The sequence below is a fragment of the Hermetia illucens genome, chromosome 4 (genome assembly GCF_905115235.1).
Source record: "Hermetia illucens chromosome 4, iHerIll2.2.curated.20191125, whole genome shotgun sequence".
NCBI classification, from domain to species: Eukaryota; Metazoa; Arthropoda; class Insecta; order Diptera; family Stratiomyidae; genus Hermetia; species Hermetia illucens.
Genome location: NC_051852.1, coordinates 171,368,339 through 171,387,448, shown reverse-complemented (window position 1 = coordinate 171,387,448; position 19,110 = coordinate 171,368,339). Strand labels below are relative to the sequence as shown.

The following is a 19,110-nucleotide window of genomic DNA, read 5'->3' as shown; positions in this document are numbered from 1 at the left end:
TGATAGCATAGCTAGGGTAAAACTGTACACGGCAATGAGAGAATTCGGTATCCCGACGAAATTAATAAGACTGACTAGGCTGACCCTGACCAATGTGCGAGGCCAGATAAAAGCAGCAGGATCACTATCAAGACCATTCGACATCAACAACGGTCTACGATAAGGGGATGCGCTATCATGCGTCCTCTTTAACCTGGCCCTCGAGAAAGTGATCCGTGATGCTGAGGTGAATGCAAGAGGTACGATCCTCTTCAAGTCCACCCAACTACTGGCCTATGCTGACGATATCGACATCATGGGAAGAACCACCCGAGATGTACAAACTGCCTTCATCCATATCGAGCAGGCGTTGATTGGTGCGAGATCTTGGGCTGCACATCAATGAAGGCAAGCCAAAATATATGGTGGGAACGTCAGCACCGAAGACGAATCAACCAACAACATCAAACCGCACTGGTCAAACACAAACACGAAGAAGAATAAGGATAGGAGAATACAACTTTGAGACCGTTGACAATTTCACCTATCTAGGATCGAAAATCACAACCGATAACAACTAACGGGTGTATCATGTATTTTGGCACTAACTCCAAAAGCATGTCATTCGAAAACAAACAATCGATTTGAAAAATCCTTTTAATCGTACTTTATTCTGTTCATGATTCGTCGAAAAATACATTTACAGTACACTTAATGGACCATGGTCCTCGATTTTTCGTAGTGTGGAGCGAATGTTTCGAATCAGGTTTTGGCGGACCGATGGATCGATTTCCTTCAACTTTCTCTTGATTCGACCAATCAAATGTTGCTCGTTTCGAGCCTCCCAGCCACCGACGTAGACCATACGCTTGAGAACTGCCCAAAAATTTTCGATTGGACGTGCCTGAGGTACGTTTGGGGGATTGTCCTTTTTCGGCACAAATGGTATATTTTGCTCAGTCAACCAATTCAATGTTTTTTTGCATAATGACAGCTTCTAAGGTCCGGCCAAAACATTATTTCGTCACGACCATGATGTTTTTCGATGAATTGCTTCAATTTCGACAAGCATTGGCCGATATAAATGTCAGCATTGATCGCTTCTGATTTGTTTGATCGAATCAAAGGCTCTGAAACACCCTTCGATGAAATGGCTGCCCACACCAACACCTTTGGTTCAAATTTTGATTTGCCGGCATATTTAACATCATCTGCTGTTGCTTCAATGTTGTCAGTATAAAAGCCGTCGTTGCCACTCAATTCATGATGCGAGAATGTGAAGTACGATTCATCATCCAAAATTATGGATTTTCCATTCGCAAAGTGTTTGTCACGAAGTGCACGGCAGCATTTTGGTATTTTTTCGAGTTGTTGTTGTGTATATTTTGGTGCTCGTCGACGTTTACGATAAATTACGTTGTTTTTCTTCAAAATACGATGGACTGTATCTTTCGAAACACCAAATTTTCGTCCCAATTTGCGTATTGATTGACCAACCTTTTTTTTCGCACTTGATAGCAGACTTATGACTGTTCTGACACCTAATTTGGATGGACCACCGCATTGCTTTTTGTTTTCGGGCTCTTTACCATCGCGACAATCCTTCAGAACACGGAAAATTGTCCTGCGAGAGATTGGCTTGTCTTTGAACATTTCAAGAATTTCACTAGAACTTAGTCCGCCAAACATGTTAGCGACAGATTTCCGTAAATCGAGCTTGTACGACATTTTGAATGGATCTAACTGTACAATTTGAGTTTGACAGTTCAGTAGGAGTACAGTTAAGTGTGACTAGTGCATTGGTTTACATTTGTGTGTTTGTTTATGCAATCAAATAAACGCCTGAAGTTAGTGCCAAAATACATGATACACCCGTTACGATGATGAATTCCGCGCACGGTTATTGTCAGCCAACAGAGCCTATTTCAGCTTACAAAGACTGTTCCGCTCGAAACGTCTCACCATAGGGTCAAAGCTCTTACTGTACAAGACTATGATCCTGCCAGTCCTCATGTATTCCTCGGAAACTTGGGTTCTTAGCAAAAAAAATTGCGAACTCTTGGCCGCGTTCGAGAGAAGAATCCTCCGAAGAATTTTTGGCTCCCTACATGAGGATGGACGATTCCGTAGCCTACACAATGACGAAATCTATGAGCGATACCATGACCGTCCGGTTGTGGATAAAATCCGGCTCAATAGGTTACGGTGGACGGGTCACTTAATCCGTATGGATGAGGATGATCCCACCCGGAAAGTCTATAAGGGCAATATCTATGGTAGAAAAAGAAGACGAGGCAGACCCTGCCTAAGATGGAGCGATGGCGTGGGCCAGGACGCCAGACAGCTTTTAGGGATATCGAATTGGTGGACCTCGGCGCAAAACCGGGATGTCTGAAGTTCCATATTAAGGCAGGCCTAGACCGGATACCGGTTGTTGCGCCGTTGATGATGAATAACCAGCAACCAGTTGAATCATCCGTAAACTGAATACAGCAGCATCCCTGGCTGTTGTTGAATCTTTTCTTTCGACCTACCCGTGCGTCTGCTTGCCTTTTGCTCCCACTTTATTGAGAAACTGTTCTTTCATTTTTGTTCGGGATTATCTGAGTGAGGTACTCTTTGTCATCTAAAAAATTCTAGGAATTTGAATGTTTGTTCTTTTTTCTTCAACCTTAGTCCCATTCACAAGCCGGGTCGGCTCGTCGTGATCGGAATTTGAATGTTTGACCAAGTTTTTTATGAATATTTATTTTCAATTAATATTATAATTATCTACTAAAACCGGGTATGGAACGCTCTGTCGATACTTCGTAAGAATATTCTATTATAATTCTCTTCGGTACTGGCAAAAGTCCACAGCAAATTTTCAGTTAATTTCAAGTAAAAATTTGGCAGACCATAAAACTGTTAGCGATTTTCTCTAAATTTTTGACATTTTTCGTTTTGTTATACTTCAGTCAAAATATACACTTACTGCTGAAAAATATTCTCAAATCATTCAGCTGTCTCTCTGTAGTGACAAAACGAACTTGTGATGGTCAGTAGACTATTCTGGGTGGCCGGACCATGTAGGGAGAGCTATCGAAAAACCTAAAAAAAATGGCGAAATTGAGCGTGTAGGTCCGCCCACAAATATTGAAGCTCCATCGAAGTGTTCCATCGACCCGTGCTTGCACGACTCTGTGTTATCCAGGCTCGGGAAGTTTGGGGAGGAGGGAGGTTCTTCTAACACTTCGATCCTTCACGTGTCATTTTACAAAAATTCACGTGTTGTTTCAGGTGCGTGGGTCTGCCCTGCCTCCTGAAAAGAAAAGAAAATTACAAAACGGGGATTTGTGCGACCTATCGAAATAACCAACACGCGAACTAAACCTAAAATTCAAAAGTATAAGAAAATAACAGCTCGACCGCGCGCGTGGAGCCGTTAAATTCTGGACCTGAGTACCGCGATCGGAAAGGAGGATCCACGGCGGATCCCACCCTGTGTTGACATCCTCAGGCCATGATATTTGAGGATGTGCCTTTTTAAATATGAGTCTTGTGGGGCTAGAAAGGAAAAGGGGAAGAGAAAGTCCTAAAATGAGAAGTGTTGATCTACAATTCATCACAAAGTACACTTCTATAATAATCATGCTGAAATTACTCAATTGAACAAGAAAGAAAAGCGGTTGAATATTTAGCAGAATCCAGAAGCGGAATGCGGTGCTTGCTAGCAGTAATAATACAAATATTACTCACGTCAGATTCCAATCATTTCCATACGCTGTGGCATTTTCCATACTTTCTTATTTATTTACTCTTTCCATTTCAAGTTTATAGCAAAGCACTAGCACTCCCAGTCAATTTCACTACGTTAGATTGCTAATTTTGGCAGTTTTAAAGCTATCAAGTCCACAAAATTTAGGGGAAACTCACGAAACAATTAACTTCGGAAAATCCTAAGAGTTACAATCGTTAGATCAATTCTCCCTAAAGGAGAAGGAAAATCGCGGAAAATACCAAGCACTGACTTCACGTTCGATCGAACTGCTCGGTACTCCACTTTCAAATTCCCACACCACATCAAGAAATTATCATCGCCGACCATTCAACTCTGCTTGCCGCGCTCTTCTCCCAGACACCCAATAAACTCCCCAGTCCACTGATTAGCTGTCCTTCTATCAACCGGTCCTGATCCCGCTAATCCTCCATTCAAAATACGTAATTGTCCATTGTAATTGTCCATGCTTTCTCAAACAGTTTGCCTAAAGTAGATAATAAGGATATCGGCCTAAAATAGCTTGGCTTACTGGAGATGGTTTTTTCCGGATCGCAATAATTTTTGCTACTTTCCACGTAGATGGGAAGAAGCCATTATTAATGAAATTATTGAAAACTGCTAACAGAAATTTTAAGGAGGCTCTGGGAAGGTAATTAGTTCGGGATTTCACCAAGCCCGGCTGATCTTTTACCGTTAACGTTTTTGATTAAGTCGGTGAGTTGAGGCAAACTCAGAAAAGAAAGTACGAATCCGATGGTTTAACTGAGGGGTTTGTTGTGGAGAATTTTGGAAGCTTGTTTGTTCTTTGTTGTTTCTCAGAGATAAAGGCCTTGATAGTTGACTCAACCATCGACAATATAGCCGGATTGTGTAGTGCAAGGTCTGACTTGAATTTGTCCCAGTCAGTGCGGGCGAAAGATCTTACGGCGGTCATAATTTGCTTTTGCAGTTGGGAGGACGAGGAAAGTTGAAAATGATCAGACATACCTGGTAGCGTGTTGTAAGATATCACTTGAAAGTTCAGAGAAGTTTACTCCGATAGTAGGAAGTAGTCAATGGTAGATTGACTACTGGGTCTTGTCGATGAATCAGGCAAGACTAAGTCGACGTAGGCTGGCGAGTATCACCCCAGGAGGTGTGTTTCGAGTTGAAGTGTCAATCGAAAATAAGGTACTTGGATTTTAACTGGAGATTGCATCAAGATTTGCATTTGATATAGATGGAGACTACCAGAATCCGCTTACCATCAGTGGCTTTTGCTATTGCCACCGCGGCCGAAGGGGTGGACAAGTTTTCGATAACAACTTCCTCAAATTGGTAGTCTTTTCTGACTAAAAGGGCAGCGCCAATGTTGTTGTCATTCCGGATAATATAATATTATATCCGGTGAATTGGACATTGTGCCTTCTATTGAGATGAGTTTCCGAAACGGAGTAGAAGTGTGCTTTCAAATTGTCATTCCACACTTCGGCAGTGACACTTTGGGCGTTTGAGATCAGGGACATGGAGTTAAAGGTGACAATATTTAACCCTACAGGTTCATTATTAATTTAATTGCAGCGAGTTGCCGTTGTTCATTGGTGGAGGCCGAAGCAAGAAATTGCACCAATTCGCGGAATGCGTTTGTGCATTTTGATACGCCAGGACTAGCCAAGATTTATGACGTTTCAGTGTGCAGGGTTTTATCTATACGCGTGATCAGATTCGCTACAGTTTTCAGTTGTAATTCGGGGTGGTCGGCCTTAACTTCGTCAGAAATGTTCGCAGGGCCCGTTTCTCTGTGGGCTTCCCGGATAATAAGTGATTGGGTGCGAAGGGGAGGGGGTCCGTGTTGTGGCGCTAAACACTTGCTCGTTCATGAACGCGAAAACCTTGGCGTATTCTTTCGTCGTCTCCGTGAATATGAGGACCCTATCAACCCTCGTATTTTTAAAGGGCGCTTTTAGTCCCTTAGTCTTTAACATTTTTCAGAAATTTGGTTCGTTCAAATTTTACCAGGGCCGCTCAATCCATTAAGAAAAAAGTTTCTGTAACCGTTTTTGAAGGGGCAAGGATTATTCGATTCCTCCTTTCTTAAACACTAAATTTTTATTAATTCAAAAAACGAAAACTAAAATCTGACAAGAAAATCTAATATTACGGATAATTGTTATTATTCGCACAAAAAAGATCTAATGTTTTCCGCTTTGTTGAAATTTCTCGCATTGTTAACATATTTGAAATTTATTACAATGATGTATTGCAACATGCACCTAATGGTCGGCTCTGTCAATAAGTAATAAAGTTCTTATTATTCCATTTTTATGTTTGCATGTAAATGGAAAATGCATTGACCCAGTTCATCCACTTTAGTGTTATTTGCACCAACAACTTTTGAATTGCTCATCAAAAGGTGATTTGAACCTCGCAGCAAGCTTTTTCGATATCAATATGATAGTGTCTACAAAAGTACGTTACAGAAATTTAATTAATTATAATGATGGGTGGAAAATCCGCGGAAATGAACACGTGTCTGTATGCTGATTACAAAAGCTAGGAATGTAGAAGTTAGCATTAGAGCTGATAGATAAGAAATTTGCGTTTGGGATCGTATGTGGTAGGGGTGTACGACAATGGAAATTGTGTCAATTAATATGGTTGGAACTCAAGATTTTTTGTTATACAATTAATTTGGTATCAATGTGGCAAATAGATTTTTTCGAAGGATAAATATTTGAAAACTTGTATTCCATTCCTTTGAGATTCTACTACAATGCATCCAATTGTAAACGGTGGGCGCTACAGAAATTAATACCTTTTCTTTTTCTCTTTCTTCAGCCTTTGTCCCGTCCACAAGCGGGGTCGGCTCGTCGTGATCGGTTTCGCCATTTGTCTCTATCGAATGCCTGATCTGGGTGCAATCTCGAGGCCTGTAAAACCCCATCCAGGGTATTAAGCGACCGTTGTTTAGGCGTGCCTTTTAGTCGTTTACCATCGACTTCGATATTCAGACCAACCTTGGCAAGTGAATTCTCGTTAGCACGAATTGTGTGACCATACCATCGAAGACGCCTCTCTCGCAATTTTTCCACGATCGGTGCAACCCCATAACGATCGCGGATATCCTCATTTCGCATGTGATCAAAACATGTGACGCCACTAGTCCAAAGTAGTATCTTCGTCTCCATTACCGCAAGACGCCGTTCATTGTCTTTTATAGTTGGCCAACACTCAGAACCATAGAGAGCGACAGGACGGACAACATTGCGGTAAATTTTCGATTTAAGACGTTCGCTGATACGTCGATCACAAAGAACACCAGTTGTGGAACGCCACTTCATCCAGGTTGCGTTAATGCGTGAAGCAATTTCATAACGCAGTTCTCCATTGGCTGATACCGTTGACCCGAGGTATTTAAATCGCTCAGTTCTGGGCAGATCACAAGACAAGTTGCTCGAGATCATTTTTGCTATCAGATGCTAGGGAAACATCATCTGCATAAAGCAGTGTGTAGGGTGGTGGACGTTGGATATCCCGTGTGACGGTGTCCATAACAAGAACAAAGAGGAGTGGTGAGAGAGCACTTCCTTGATGAACACCAAGAAAGACACGAAGCGGTTTTGATACACCCGCCATACTTTGAACTTTACTCTTCGGATCGTGGTAGAACAATTGAACCCAGCGCACGAGTTCTTCTGGCACGAAGTGTTGTCGTAAAGCATACCAGATGAGTTCGTGTGGCACACAGTCAAACGCTTTTTCTAGATTCAGAAATGCAATGTAAAGAGGGCGATGCTTCTCACGGTGTTTCTCCATGAGTAACCGCGCAGCGTGTATTGCGTCAGTAGTTCCGCAGTTTTTGACAAATCCGGCTTGATTCACGGTTATTTCAACGATTTCGCGAATACGGTTGTCAAGAATGCGTTCAAAAATCTTCATGGTATGGGAAAGTAACCGGATCGGACGGCAATTTAAACATTCTGCTGGACTATCTTTCTTTTGGTACTTTCTTGTCAGTCAGATGGTGTTCTTTCTTCCTGAATAACCCGATTAAAGAATTCACTGCGCCACAGTGCTGGTTCCCAGCTCTTCGCTTTCCAGAGCTCAGATGCGATGTCGTCAGGTCCTGTGGTTTTCCCCGATTTCATTCGTTTTCAGTTGCGCTGACATGAAAGGAGGGGGGGGTTTAACGTGAGTACCTGCCGTGAAGGCATAATCCCACGGTCCTCTTCGGATACGGATTGATTTTGGGACCACAATCAGAGCCCCGCCATGCAAGCACAGCGGTCCTGGTTTATACTGAGTGCAGGCTCAGCATTCATACCAGTGGATGCGGGGCCTATCTAACATCTCTGCCGCAACTAAGGAGTATGGCACCCGAGTTGTACAGCGCAACTCCACGCTTGAGCTCCGAGGAGCTCTGCCCGCGATGTAGGCATAACCACAACCACCATTAAATTCCCACTAGGGGGCCAACCGCAAATAACCGGGCCGAGAACACATCCTCTAGGAATTCTCCTGGAGCAAATGCTCTCAAAGGGCCATCCTGGTTTCCATGGTACCAGATAACCTCCGGTGAGGCTTCGTGGCAGAGCTACTTCAGATGAGTCTCTTGCAGACTCGGGTCTGATCGCCCTCCTCGAGTACGTGGGGACGGAACTCCCCAACGGGTTAACTGGAGTTGCGCTGACAAGTGGAACGGGTCCAAATGTCGGCAATGATTGTGGAAGTGGAGGATGAGCAAATTCTTCAGTTGAAATCTGCTCGAAGTACTCTCGCCACCTATCCGTTGCGGCTCTACGGTTGGTAAGCAAAGTATTGTTCTTGTCATTAACGCAACAGAAGTGTTCGATATCCTGCGTACGTTCGTTACGGCTTTTAGCAAGTCGATACAGATCTCTCTCGCCATCCCGAGCGTCCAGTTTATCGTAAAGATTTTTGTAATGGTTTGCTCGGGTGACAGCGACCGCTTTCTTTGCTTCCCGGTTGGCATTCTTATAAATTTGCCAATTAGCAGGCGTTTTATCGTCGTGAAATCTGTGGTAGAGGCGTTTATTTTTACGGACCTTCATTTCAACATTATCATTCCAAAGCTAAGTATCTCGATTGATGTACCGCTTACCCGGCTTGGTGACCCCGAGAGTTGCAGAGGCCGCTTTGTGGATCGTGTCTTTCATTTGGTTCCATGATTCTTCCACATTCGTAATGGTCGGCAATCGTATGAGTGAGATCGTTTCTTCGTTCTTCTCACTAAATCGCCACCATTTGATACGCCGCGTGCCAGTGCGATCCTCACGCTGTTTTATTGGTGGCTTAATTCGCAGGACGGCAATCAACGGTCGATGTTGAGGTGCGATGGTCTCATAGGGAATGACTTTGCAATCAGTGGCGATGGTAAAATGTCGGCGTCTTATGAGAATATAATCGATTTGCGTTTTACTGTTCCCACTATAAAATATGAGACAATAAAAGATGAGACAATCGTTTGATGAATCATGTATTCATAAGTACAAGGTCATGGGTGTCCGCAAAATCGATTATACGCTCGCCACCTTCATTGCGCGCTCGAACCCCTTTCCCCCATGGCACGTTTTACCCTCTGCCTTTTCACCCACATGACCATTAAGGTCGCCGGCAATGATTATATAATCGTCAGCAGGCACGTGACAAGTCTTTCCATCGAGAAGTTGCCAGAAGGCATCTTTCTCGGCATCTGGTCGGCCTGTCTGTGGTGCATACGCGGTGAAGAAGTGAATAGTGCGATCAGCTGATATAATGGTGAGCTTGATCAGCCGATCATCAAATCGTTCGACTTCTTTAATGGCATCAAGGAAACCCTCTGAGATGGCAATGCTAACACCATATTGAGTGTGTGGGTTACCAAAATAGAGAAGTTTATAGCCATTTTTACCGCGTTCGCGTTCAATGTCGCAGCTTTTGGCATTAGACCATCAGGTTTCTTGCAGAGCGCAGATATCAATGCGCCTTTTCCGAAGGGCTCTTTGCGAGTTCCTCGGTCTTTCCAGTTAGGGTACCAACATTTAGCGTGCAGACACGTATTTGTTTTGTTCGTTGTGTTCGGACTAACTTGCTTATGTCCTGACGCCGTGCATGCGTCAAAGAACCCTTGCCCATTTCTCGACAGGACCGGGGCCCGTCCTGCCGCGTCGACTGAGGTGGACTTCCTAGCATTTCTCCGAGGCTTGTGACTCAATCCGATCATCATGTTTGTAACGACATTGTATACATTTGATTGGTCGGCCTGCCGCGGGACCTGTCACCAAGAGAGATCAGGTAGGATTTAGCATAGTGGAGTTACTCCAACTATACTCTATTTATCTGTTTCCTTGATCTCAGCATTTTATTTTTGTTTTACTGGGGATAGTATAGAGTACGTTGCCTCAAACCCTCCTCCTTGACCTGGGCTTGGGACCAGCATACTATGTTGATAGCATCGCGGAGTTCTACACAAATTAATATATGCATATGATAACGATTTCATAGTCTATTGACATTTACATTCGTCAGAGATTTAATCTGGGAATGATTAGCCGCGGTTTTATAAAAATGATATACGAATCAAGTGTGACGCTTGTTGACATTAAAATGTAGAAGCTATTCAATGTTTGTTGTCACGATTTGTTTGTTCAAAATAGTAAAAAAAATTGAAAAATGTACACATATTTCAGCAGTAACACATACTCCAGAATGGTTTTTTAAAACATTAATCAGCAACAGTGAATGCACTGAAACTTGTTCGCCACATCAGCCCACCTAAATCGAAGCAGTTACAGCCGTCCATTAACCTTAGGTCCACCTTGATCGGAGAAAAGTACCAAAAAATGGCCTGTGTATCAGATATTGATTTAGCCACATTGCACAAACGCCGACTGGAAGAGCGCATCAATTATAAACTGGCCTGGGGAACAGAAAAACGCAACCTCAATTATTTCAACTATCATCACCATCAAAATGCACATCAAACACGACAGAATGGCTTGAACGAAATTGCAATGAAATGTTTGCAACATAACAATAAAAAGTATATTGTTCATGGTAGAGGGAAATCAAAAACAACCGCTGCTTCCACGAACGACTCTCAAGATGGGTTCCATTTGCAAAGAGAGAATCAACCACAGTACAATCAACATTCCAGTAGAAAAGATGGCAAAAAGACAAATGGCTGTGATATTTTAAATGGAAATTTAGATAAATTATCATTAGGAAATAATGTAGATGAAAAGAACGGCAATGTTGCTGGAAATTCACTAACTGACAATGGCAACGGTAACATCAATGTGCATGAGGAAGACACGGAGTTTTACTTTTCGGGGATGAAAACGCGAAGCCGCTCAGGAACGTGGCCGTAAGTGAAAAGTTTTTTATCCTATTTTCTAGATATTCAAACTAGGACCTCTTCATAAAACGTATAATACCAAGCAATGCAGTCCCAATGCAAGCCACCTTACTGTTGAAGAATTGTCTATGTATCTGAGAATATCCTAACTTTGTCGCTCCCCTATGTCATCCAGTCCTTTCATTCCAAAATCGTCCTTGATGAATATTTTATTACTATCGTCGCTAATACCCACCGCCGTGGATATAAGGATTCCAAACAATATAGATATTGGTTTGGAGAAAAAGAAATGTTGTATTTGTGATCGAAATTTGACGCTTCATTTAACATACTTAAAATTATCCGATTTAAGTCAAATATGCGCCGTTTTGTTCGCAAACTTGTTGCCATTTGGAAGGCAACTTCATTATCCTCCCCGGCTTTTTATTTGCAAAAAACTCAGACAGCCAGTTTTGGCAACCCTCTTTTGAGGCCAACTTAGAAGCACCAAGAGCGTTTTGCATAGACCGAAAGAGATGGTAATCACTTGGTGCCAGATCTGAACTATACGGTGGGTGAGATAGGACATCCCGTCCGATCTCCCGTAGCTTCTTTTGGGTCATCAAAGATGTGTGAGGCCGAGCGTTGTCCTGGTGGAACAGAACACCATTCCTTTTGACCAATCCTGGCCACTTCTGGTCAATCGCCTGCTTCAAACGGTCGAGTTGCTCACAGTAGAGGACCGAATTGAGGGTCTGGCTATAGTTGAGCAGCTCATAGTGGATGACTCCCTTCCAATCCCATCAAACACAGCAAAACCTTCCTGGCCGTCAATCTGGGCTTGGCGATGGTTTGCCCCGGCTCGCCGCGCTTCGACCACGATCTTTTTCGCTTGAGGTTGTCCTACGTAATCCACTTTTCATCACCAGACACCATCCGCTTCAAAAATGGGCGGAATTCGTTCCGTTTCAGTGTATCGCAAGCGTTGATTCGATCCAAGAGATTTTTTTGCTTCGACTTGTATGGCACCCAAACATCCAGCTTTTTTTGGAATCCAATCTTCTGCAAATGGTTCCAAACGGTTTTATGGTCTATACCCAGTTACTGGTCAATCGAGCGAATGCTCACATGCCGGTCTACTTGGATGATTTCGACGATGTTATCGGTTTCTACGACGATTGATCTACCAGTACGAATCGTTACAGTATCGGGCCCATAAACTTCACAATTTTTTTCGGTCGCCTTCGTTGCAGTTTTACCTCTCAGATAGTAAAAACGTAAAATATGACGAATTTCTGGCTTGGTGGACTCCATCTTTGACGCGCTATAACTTGAGACTGAAACGTACGATCCCAACACTGTCAAAGAAACACTTGTAGCACAGATTGTGGTCTTCAAATCGCCGTATAATATGACCCGATGCGATAAGTACAACACAAGATATGTTTAAGTGTCGCCATATATTGACAAAATACGACATTTCTTTTTCCCCAACCCAATATTTCCATCCTATAATTCGTCACATATGGCTTCAATGAAATCTGATAACGCTTAGTGTACTCCTGATTGTAAAGAGCCATTTCTTAAATTCCGTGACTATCGGATTCAATAAAATTATTACAAAGAAAATTAAGGTCAATTCGATGGCGGTCATTCATGTTTAGGAATAATTCATTTCGAAAGCAACCTTGAATGGCGGAAACAAACTGAGTCGATGTTTGCGTAATCAACAATTACAAAAGTGTTCTCGTATGTAATTTGAGGGAATTATAATCAATCAAAGTGTTGCACAGATGGTTAGATCGGATTAAATTGAATGAGGGCTGAGGCAATGGAAGCGTACACGGTTATTTCCGAAGGTAAGCCTCTAATTTGAAGAGCTGAGAAGATAACAGAACCGCATCGAATGATTTTCCCGTGTAAAGTTGCAGTGTTGCTACCAGTTAAGATCGGTCTTGTTTTTGCTCTAACTACAGAATGTTAAAAAAAAAATGTGAAAATCTAATTGTTAGATCATGTGCAGAGTTTGAAAAAAGACAGATGTATCTGTATCCCATATGGTCTAGTGGCTAGGATATCTGGCTTTCACCCAGAAGGCCCGGGTTCGATTCCCGGTATGGGAATGTTTTTTTATTATATCAAGAGCGTTTTCGAAACACGTCAGCCTCGGACTTTAAACTTCTTACCACTGGAAAAGCTCCCAGTAGTGTTTATATGAACTAAAACTCTAGTGAGTCAATAGAGCTTTTTGTGGCTACTTCACATACCAGATCGCTTTCGACTACAATTTATGCAGAAATTGAAAATCAAGCATATAATTTCCGATCATGAATCCGTTATCGGAATCAAACCTTCAGAGAATTAACCCGAGTATTGCCCATGGCCTGCATTGGAAATATCTATAAATCTTGCTCGTTGCTTCGAGAATTTTTTGGATACTACTATCAACTAATGGGACCGTCTTGTTAATCCATCCCCTTGACAATTCGTAAAGAAAATCAAATTTGTAAGTTAATATCGCGAAGCTACTAAATATTCGATACGCAAAAATCATTTTGAATAAATTTTCGTGTGGCGTGCGTCACTCAAGTTGAATCAGAACTCGTTTCGTTTGAATGCATAACATTGGCTGTACTCACTTCAAAGTACTGAGCCTCATAGAATTTCGAATAAATCAATACATAATAATGACCATTTTATCGACCGACAAAAGTAAGTTTAAGCTCACCCAATATGCTAACTATTTCCTTAATTAAAATATCTCATTGCTTTTTGAGGAAATGCAAAGCCTGTGCCAGTCACAATGGGAAATAGCAAACTCATTCCCGAGTTTTCGTTATCAGTGGAAACATGGTATTGAGTAGGTTGAGTAAACGAGTGGTTTATGGTTTGTAACTGTCCTTCTGGATGAAGTTGCTTCAATGGGTGCGTATATTTAGCAGTTAGAGTATCATTAAGTACTAATTACATGGTGATTGTCACTTGCTTGAAAACTATTGTTTCCAGAATTTTATTGTGCAATTTCGCGAAAAAAAAATCCAGCCCAGAGGGTGTCATTGGAATTTTTGAAGAAGATTTAAGATTCAATACTGCAAACACCTCTTCACCCAACCTAACTTGATACACGTGATATATCGAATTGTGTCATGGATTATTATTATTATTCTGTTAAGGGGAAGTCGCACCGCGTCCTTGAAGAACTATTGTGCCCCTTTTACTGGTTATAGTGTACCTATTGATCATAGTATCTCAAGCAGGCCTGTAACCGTTAGGAACTTTAGTATGTTCCCCACTTCCAGAAGTTTCAGCTTTGCATCTGGCATTAAGTGTTCTCCCAGATGTATCGACCTACTTTGCACAAGTGCCGGACACTGTCCCAGGACGTGCATAGAGGTTTCGTCCTCCTCCTCACAGAACCTGCAGGCAATGTCCGTAGATATCCCTAGCTTCCCTAGGTGGTAGTTCAGCCGACAATGACCAGTGAGAATTCCCACTATGATTCGGAGGTTCTTTTTGATGAGGTTTAAGCAATCCTTTGTACGCATGGGTTCGTATCCCCCAATAAGCACCCTGGACTGCTCCATCCCTGGTAGGCCCGCCCAATATAGTTCCCTCAACCGTTTCTCTTCGTTTCTTAGATTCATAGCCATGAAACCGTTTCCGATTCCACAGAAGGGTTCTGGCCCGTGCCCTCCCTGCTCCCTTCTTGGCTAGTTCATCCGCTGCCTCATTGCCTTCCAGCCCAGCGTGGCCTGGAACCCAAAGTATCCAGACCTTGTTGGACGAGCCGAGTGTATTCAGTCTCTCAAGGCATTCCCATACCAGTTTAGAGTTGACCTGGTTGGACCTAAGTGCCTTGATCGCTGCTTGGCTATCGGTGAGAATAGCTATGTTCTGCCCCCTGTAGTTCCTTTGCAGATTAAAGGAGGCACATTTGTCTATGGCGTAAATTTCCGCCTGGAATATGCTAGTGTACCTGCCCATTGGCTGAAAGTACATTTTCCTTGGACCAATGACACCGGCACCCGCTCCCTCTGTTGTGAGGGATCCGTCAGTGTACCAAGTAATCAGTTGCTGGTTTAAGCCGTATGTCGCAGTCACGCTCTCCCAGTTTGCTTTGTTACTCCAACGTGTTTCAAACTTCTTATCGAAATGAAACCTCGTTGTCATGTTATCCCTTGGTAGCAGTAATTCGAGATACCACCTAGAAAGAATATCAATCTTCCTTCGATTTAGGCAGCTCACCGTTTCACTCATACTACCGGCCATCCTGAATATTGTCCTCCTTGCCTGCATCTGTATGTGCAGATGGAGAGGGGTTAATCCCAGAAGGACCTCCAGGGAAGCGGTTGGGCATGTCGTCATTGCCCCATTGATACACTAATGATAAAAAAAAAGTGGCCACCCAAACTTTTTCCGAAAATCCAAACTTGAACCCTAGTTTCTCCCCAATTGATAACAATTTCAAATATCTGTTTTACAAATACTATGGTAGGAAGTGTAAAGGCTATTTATAAATAAAAAACAAATTTTTTATTATTAATAAGAGGTATGTCCTCCTTTATTTTTAATAACATTATCAATTCTGTTTGGCATAGAATTAATTAGTACTTCTAAATACTCCTCGGAGATTCTATTCCAGGCACCCAAAACAACTTTCCATAGCTCGTTTAAGTTGTTAATTGTCTTGTCGTGAATCTCACGATCAATATGGTCCCATATATTTTCGATGGGATTTAAATCAGGGCTTTGAGCAGGCCAATCAAGAGTCCTTATATGTTTTTGTTCCAACCAATCGGATATGAGCCTTGTCTTATGGCATGGTGCATTATCTTGTTGGAAAGTTAATAGGCGAGGTGTTGTGAACCTCGCTAGACTTGGTACCAGTGATGTTTCTAAAATATTTTTATATTCAGCTGAGTTGATTTTTGTATTCACTGGTACCCGGTGCAGTACACCTACTGTTTTTGAGGAAAAACAGCCCCATACCATTATTCCAGGGTTGCCTTTCTGCGTTTCCTGGATGCAATCCTCTCTGTATTCCTCGCCTGACCTACGAAGACAGCGTTGCGGCCTGTCCGATCGAAGGCAAAATCTTGATTCGTCCGACCAAATGATTTTAGTCCAGTCGGTGTTTCGATGATCTTTGGCCCAAACCAATCTTGCAGCTTTGTGCCTCGGTTTAAGAGCCGGAACTTTTCGACAGCGCCGACTGCGAATGCCAACATCTTTCAAACGGCGTGAAATCGTGTGGCGACTTACTAAGTTTCCGCTGGCTGGCACAAAATCTTTAGATATTTGTGCGATCGACGATTTCCGATTCCTCAGCGCGGGTTGTTCCAACGCTCTCGTGTCTCTGCTATTCATTTTTCGTTTCCGGAGCCTTTCTTACGTGCTACACTGCCGCTTGCTTGTTTACGTCGCAAAACTTGCTGCACGCCGCTTCTCGAAACTTCGACATCCGATTTTTTAAAAATTCTCACGATTTCGCGTTGTGATTTGCCAGACTCGCTTAGTCCTACGATGCGTCCTTTTTCTTCCTCCGTTAATTGCCTGTAGAAAAAATGTATACACTTTTCTTGAGTTTCTTTTCAAACAAAATGATTTTTTGAAAATAATTCAAATATATGAATTTTTAATCTTCAAACTGATTTCTCCGCTTGCTTCCAGGACTCTACCAGGATTATCCTTGTGAAAAGTCCTTGAGGCAAGCCTAATTTTTGATGAGTTTTTTCTTACTATCCTTTTCTACTAAGTTAATGATAATAATTACCGCTGTTTTGGAGACATTTTAATTCGACAAATTATTAAAAATGTATTTCAAGCACTATTTCCACCTTTGAATGATTTTTCACTATTTCTAAATTTTGTATCCTTGCACTTCGTCTGTTTGTTAGGAACTGATGTCTTTTGATGTTCTGATGTCCCTTTTTATACCTGCTTCATTGCAAAATTACGAAAAACCCCGAAATATTACATGCGGCGGCAATATTTGACACTCTTTCGACACCAGGTAGGTGGCCACTTTTTTTTGATTATTAGTGTACACACGCTAGCCAGCCTTTGGAGCTTATGTAATTCCCTGGCTTGTATGCTGAGTTGGGTTCTTTCTGCCCAGATTACCGCTCCATAGGTAATCATTGGCCTTACTATTGCAGTATATATCCAAAGTAGTATCTTCGGGCTGCAACCGCATTTTTTTCCTGCTATGGATCTGCAAGTCATCAGAGCCCCTCGTTCATTAGGGTATTTCCTAGAGTTATATTTAGTACCTCTTGTCTGGTGCTGGTCACAAATGTTGGAGTGTTCCCTACGTTGTATATTTCTAACTTATTACTAAGAATAAATTCGAGAAGGTGCTCACCTCTACGATTAGTGTCGCTACTTCCCCACACTTCGTGGTGGGCGTTGGCATCGCAGCCGAGAAGAAGTGGTAACGCCCTCTCCTCGCAATACTCCGTCAGCTTTGCGACTTGTTCCGGTGGAGCCCGGCTCTCGTCTCCTGGGAAGTATCCCGTGCTATAACTGCCTCTCGATTGCTCCTCCCGGCTTCCAATGAGACTTGGATAGCCACAAGGTCCCCGGTTAAGAACTCTGAAAGACATATGTATTTTAAATTACGTTTGATAATTATGCAAGCTCTTGGTTTTTCACAAGAGGAGTCCCAAATTACCTGCATGTCTCCTCCTTGCAGACCGCGAATCTGCCCCCGGTACACCCAGGGCTCCTGAGCCTGCACTATTCCAATGTTCTCCTTGGAATTTGCCCTTGCAATCACTGCAGATGCAGCTCTCGCATGGTGGAGGTTTATCTGGGCTATCCTAGTGCTGGCCATTGGCTCCGTTATTGTTTGGAGCTCTTCTCCACTGTCGGAGTGTCACCCTCCTCCTCCGACATGGCGCTTTCCTGCGCGTCGCTGTCCACCCCGAACCCTAGGAGTCCTAGGTCTAGGTCGTCCAGCTTCTGCTCTTCACTGGGCAGCAGGTCTATTTCCCTGGTTGATCCAGTTCTTTCCGCCTCTATGGCTTCCGCGACTTCTTCAGGGACCTCGGTAAGTTTTCCACCCGATGCCTCCTCCGAGATTTCTTTCCTTGGCTTTTCCTTGTGCACATGCACGGGTATGTTTCCAAATCGGTAGTTGATATGACAACTCCGACGTTTAATTGCCTCCAGGGATCGGTCATCTACCCCGATCGTGAGGAGTTTACCCTTTCCCTCCACCTTGCTTCTGAAGACTCTCCATAGTCGAGTATGGAGATCTTCATTCTGAGCAATTAGGAGTCTCATAAGGTCTTCTGTTTCTATTGCCGCGGCCTTTGACAGAAAAACTGTCACCATGTGGGCTCCTGGTATATCATCCCCAGCACATGTTGACAGTTCTACCCCTTCCCAGCCTGGCAATCTAGGAATTATGGTTCTAATCCATTCTGCGGTGCCTTCCGTCGCGCAGTCCACCAGCATAAGGCCTGGTCGAAAGCGTATCCCGGTGAACACCAGCTTCGACGTCCAACCCTTGATCATTTGCTTGACGACAAGTTCCTCAATGATTTCCTGTTCCTCCCGAGTGAGTATTTGCTCGGGAAACCTTTTTGGCAGTATGGCCAGTCGAATTCCCTTGACCGCACTAGCATAGCTAATGCCAGGCTTCCTGGGTCCTGCCTTCACTCCTGACCTACCCGGGTTTTCTCCGCCCGTGGGTTCAGGTCTGGATTTTTTGAGAGCATTCCCTTCATGCGGGCTGATCTCTGCTGCTCCCCGCTTTCTCGGCTCCGGTAGAGATGGCTTAGGTCTGTCCTGAGCCTTCTTAAGGGCCTCTTCTGGTTTCAGACCTTCCTTCAGATAGCGCAGGTACCATTTAACCCCGGCGCCACTGAGACCTGTCTGCTTCCTGACGTCTGTTATATTTATCTCAGAAGTGCTTTTGCTGGTCCCTGCTCTTTGAGCAGTGGTGTTCGTTGGCTGTAGTCCACACAGTATACCAATGCTCACCTTGGATCCACTGCTTGACGTCCCAACTTCTCCCTTCTTGGGTGTAGTCACCTGGCTTTCAGTAATT

At 43.2% G+C, this 19,110-nt stretch overlaps 1 protein-coding gene and 1 non-coding gene across 7 annotated transcripts in view; both read left to right on the top strand.

Annotated features, from left to right (window-relative positions):
• Positions 1-19,110, top strand: part of LOC119653731 (NAD kinase-like) — a 150,671-nt gene that overhangs the window by 91,701 nt on the left and 39,860 nt on the right. The window contains exon 2 of one of the 6 annotated variants that reach the window (XM_038058645.1): positions 10,411-11,084. The exons of 3 other annotated variants lie outside the window; for them this stretch is intronic. In XM_038058645.1, the coding sequence (XP_037914573.1) occupies positions 10,561-11,084 (524 nt within the window). In that variant the 5' untranslated portion in view covers positions 10,411-10,560. Of the gene's footprint in view, positions 1-10,407; positions 11,085-13,923; positions 13,980-19,110 lie in introns of those variants that run through there. 2 more of the 6 variants (XM_038058644.1, XM_038058650.1) reach the window with 2 other exon arrangements.
• On the top strand, positions 13,106-13,177 carry Trnae-uuc. The gene has a single exon. It is a non-coding gene; the product is annotated as a tRNA-Glu (tRNA).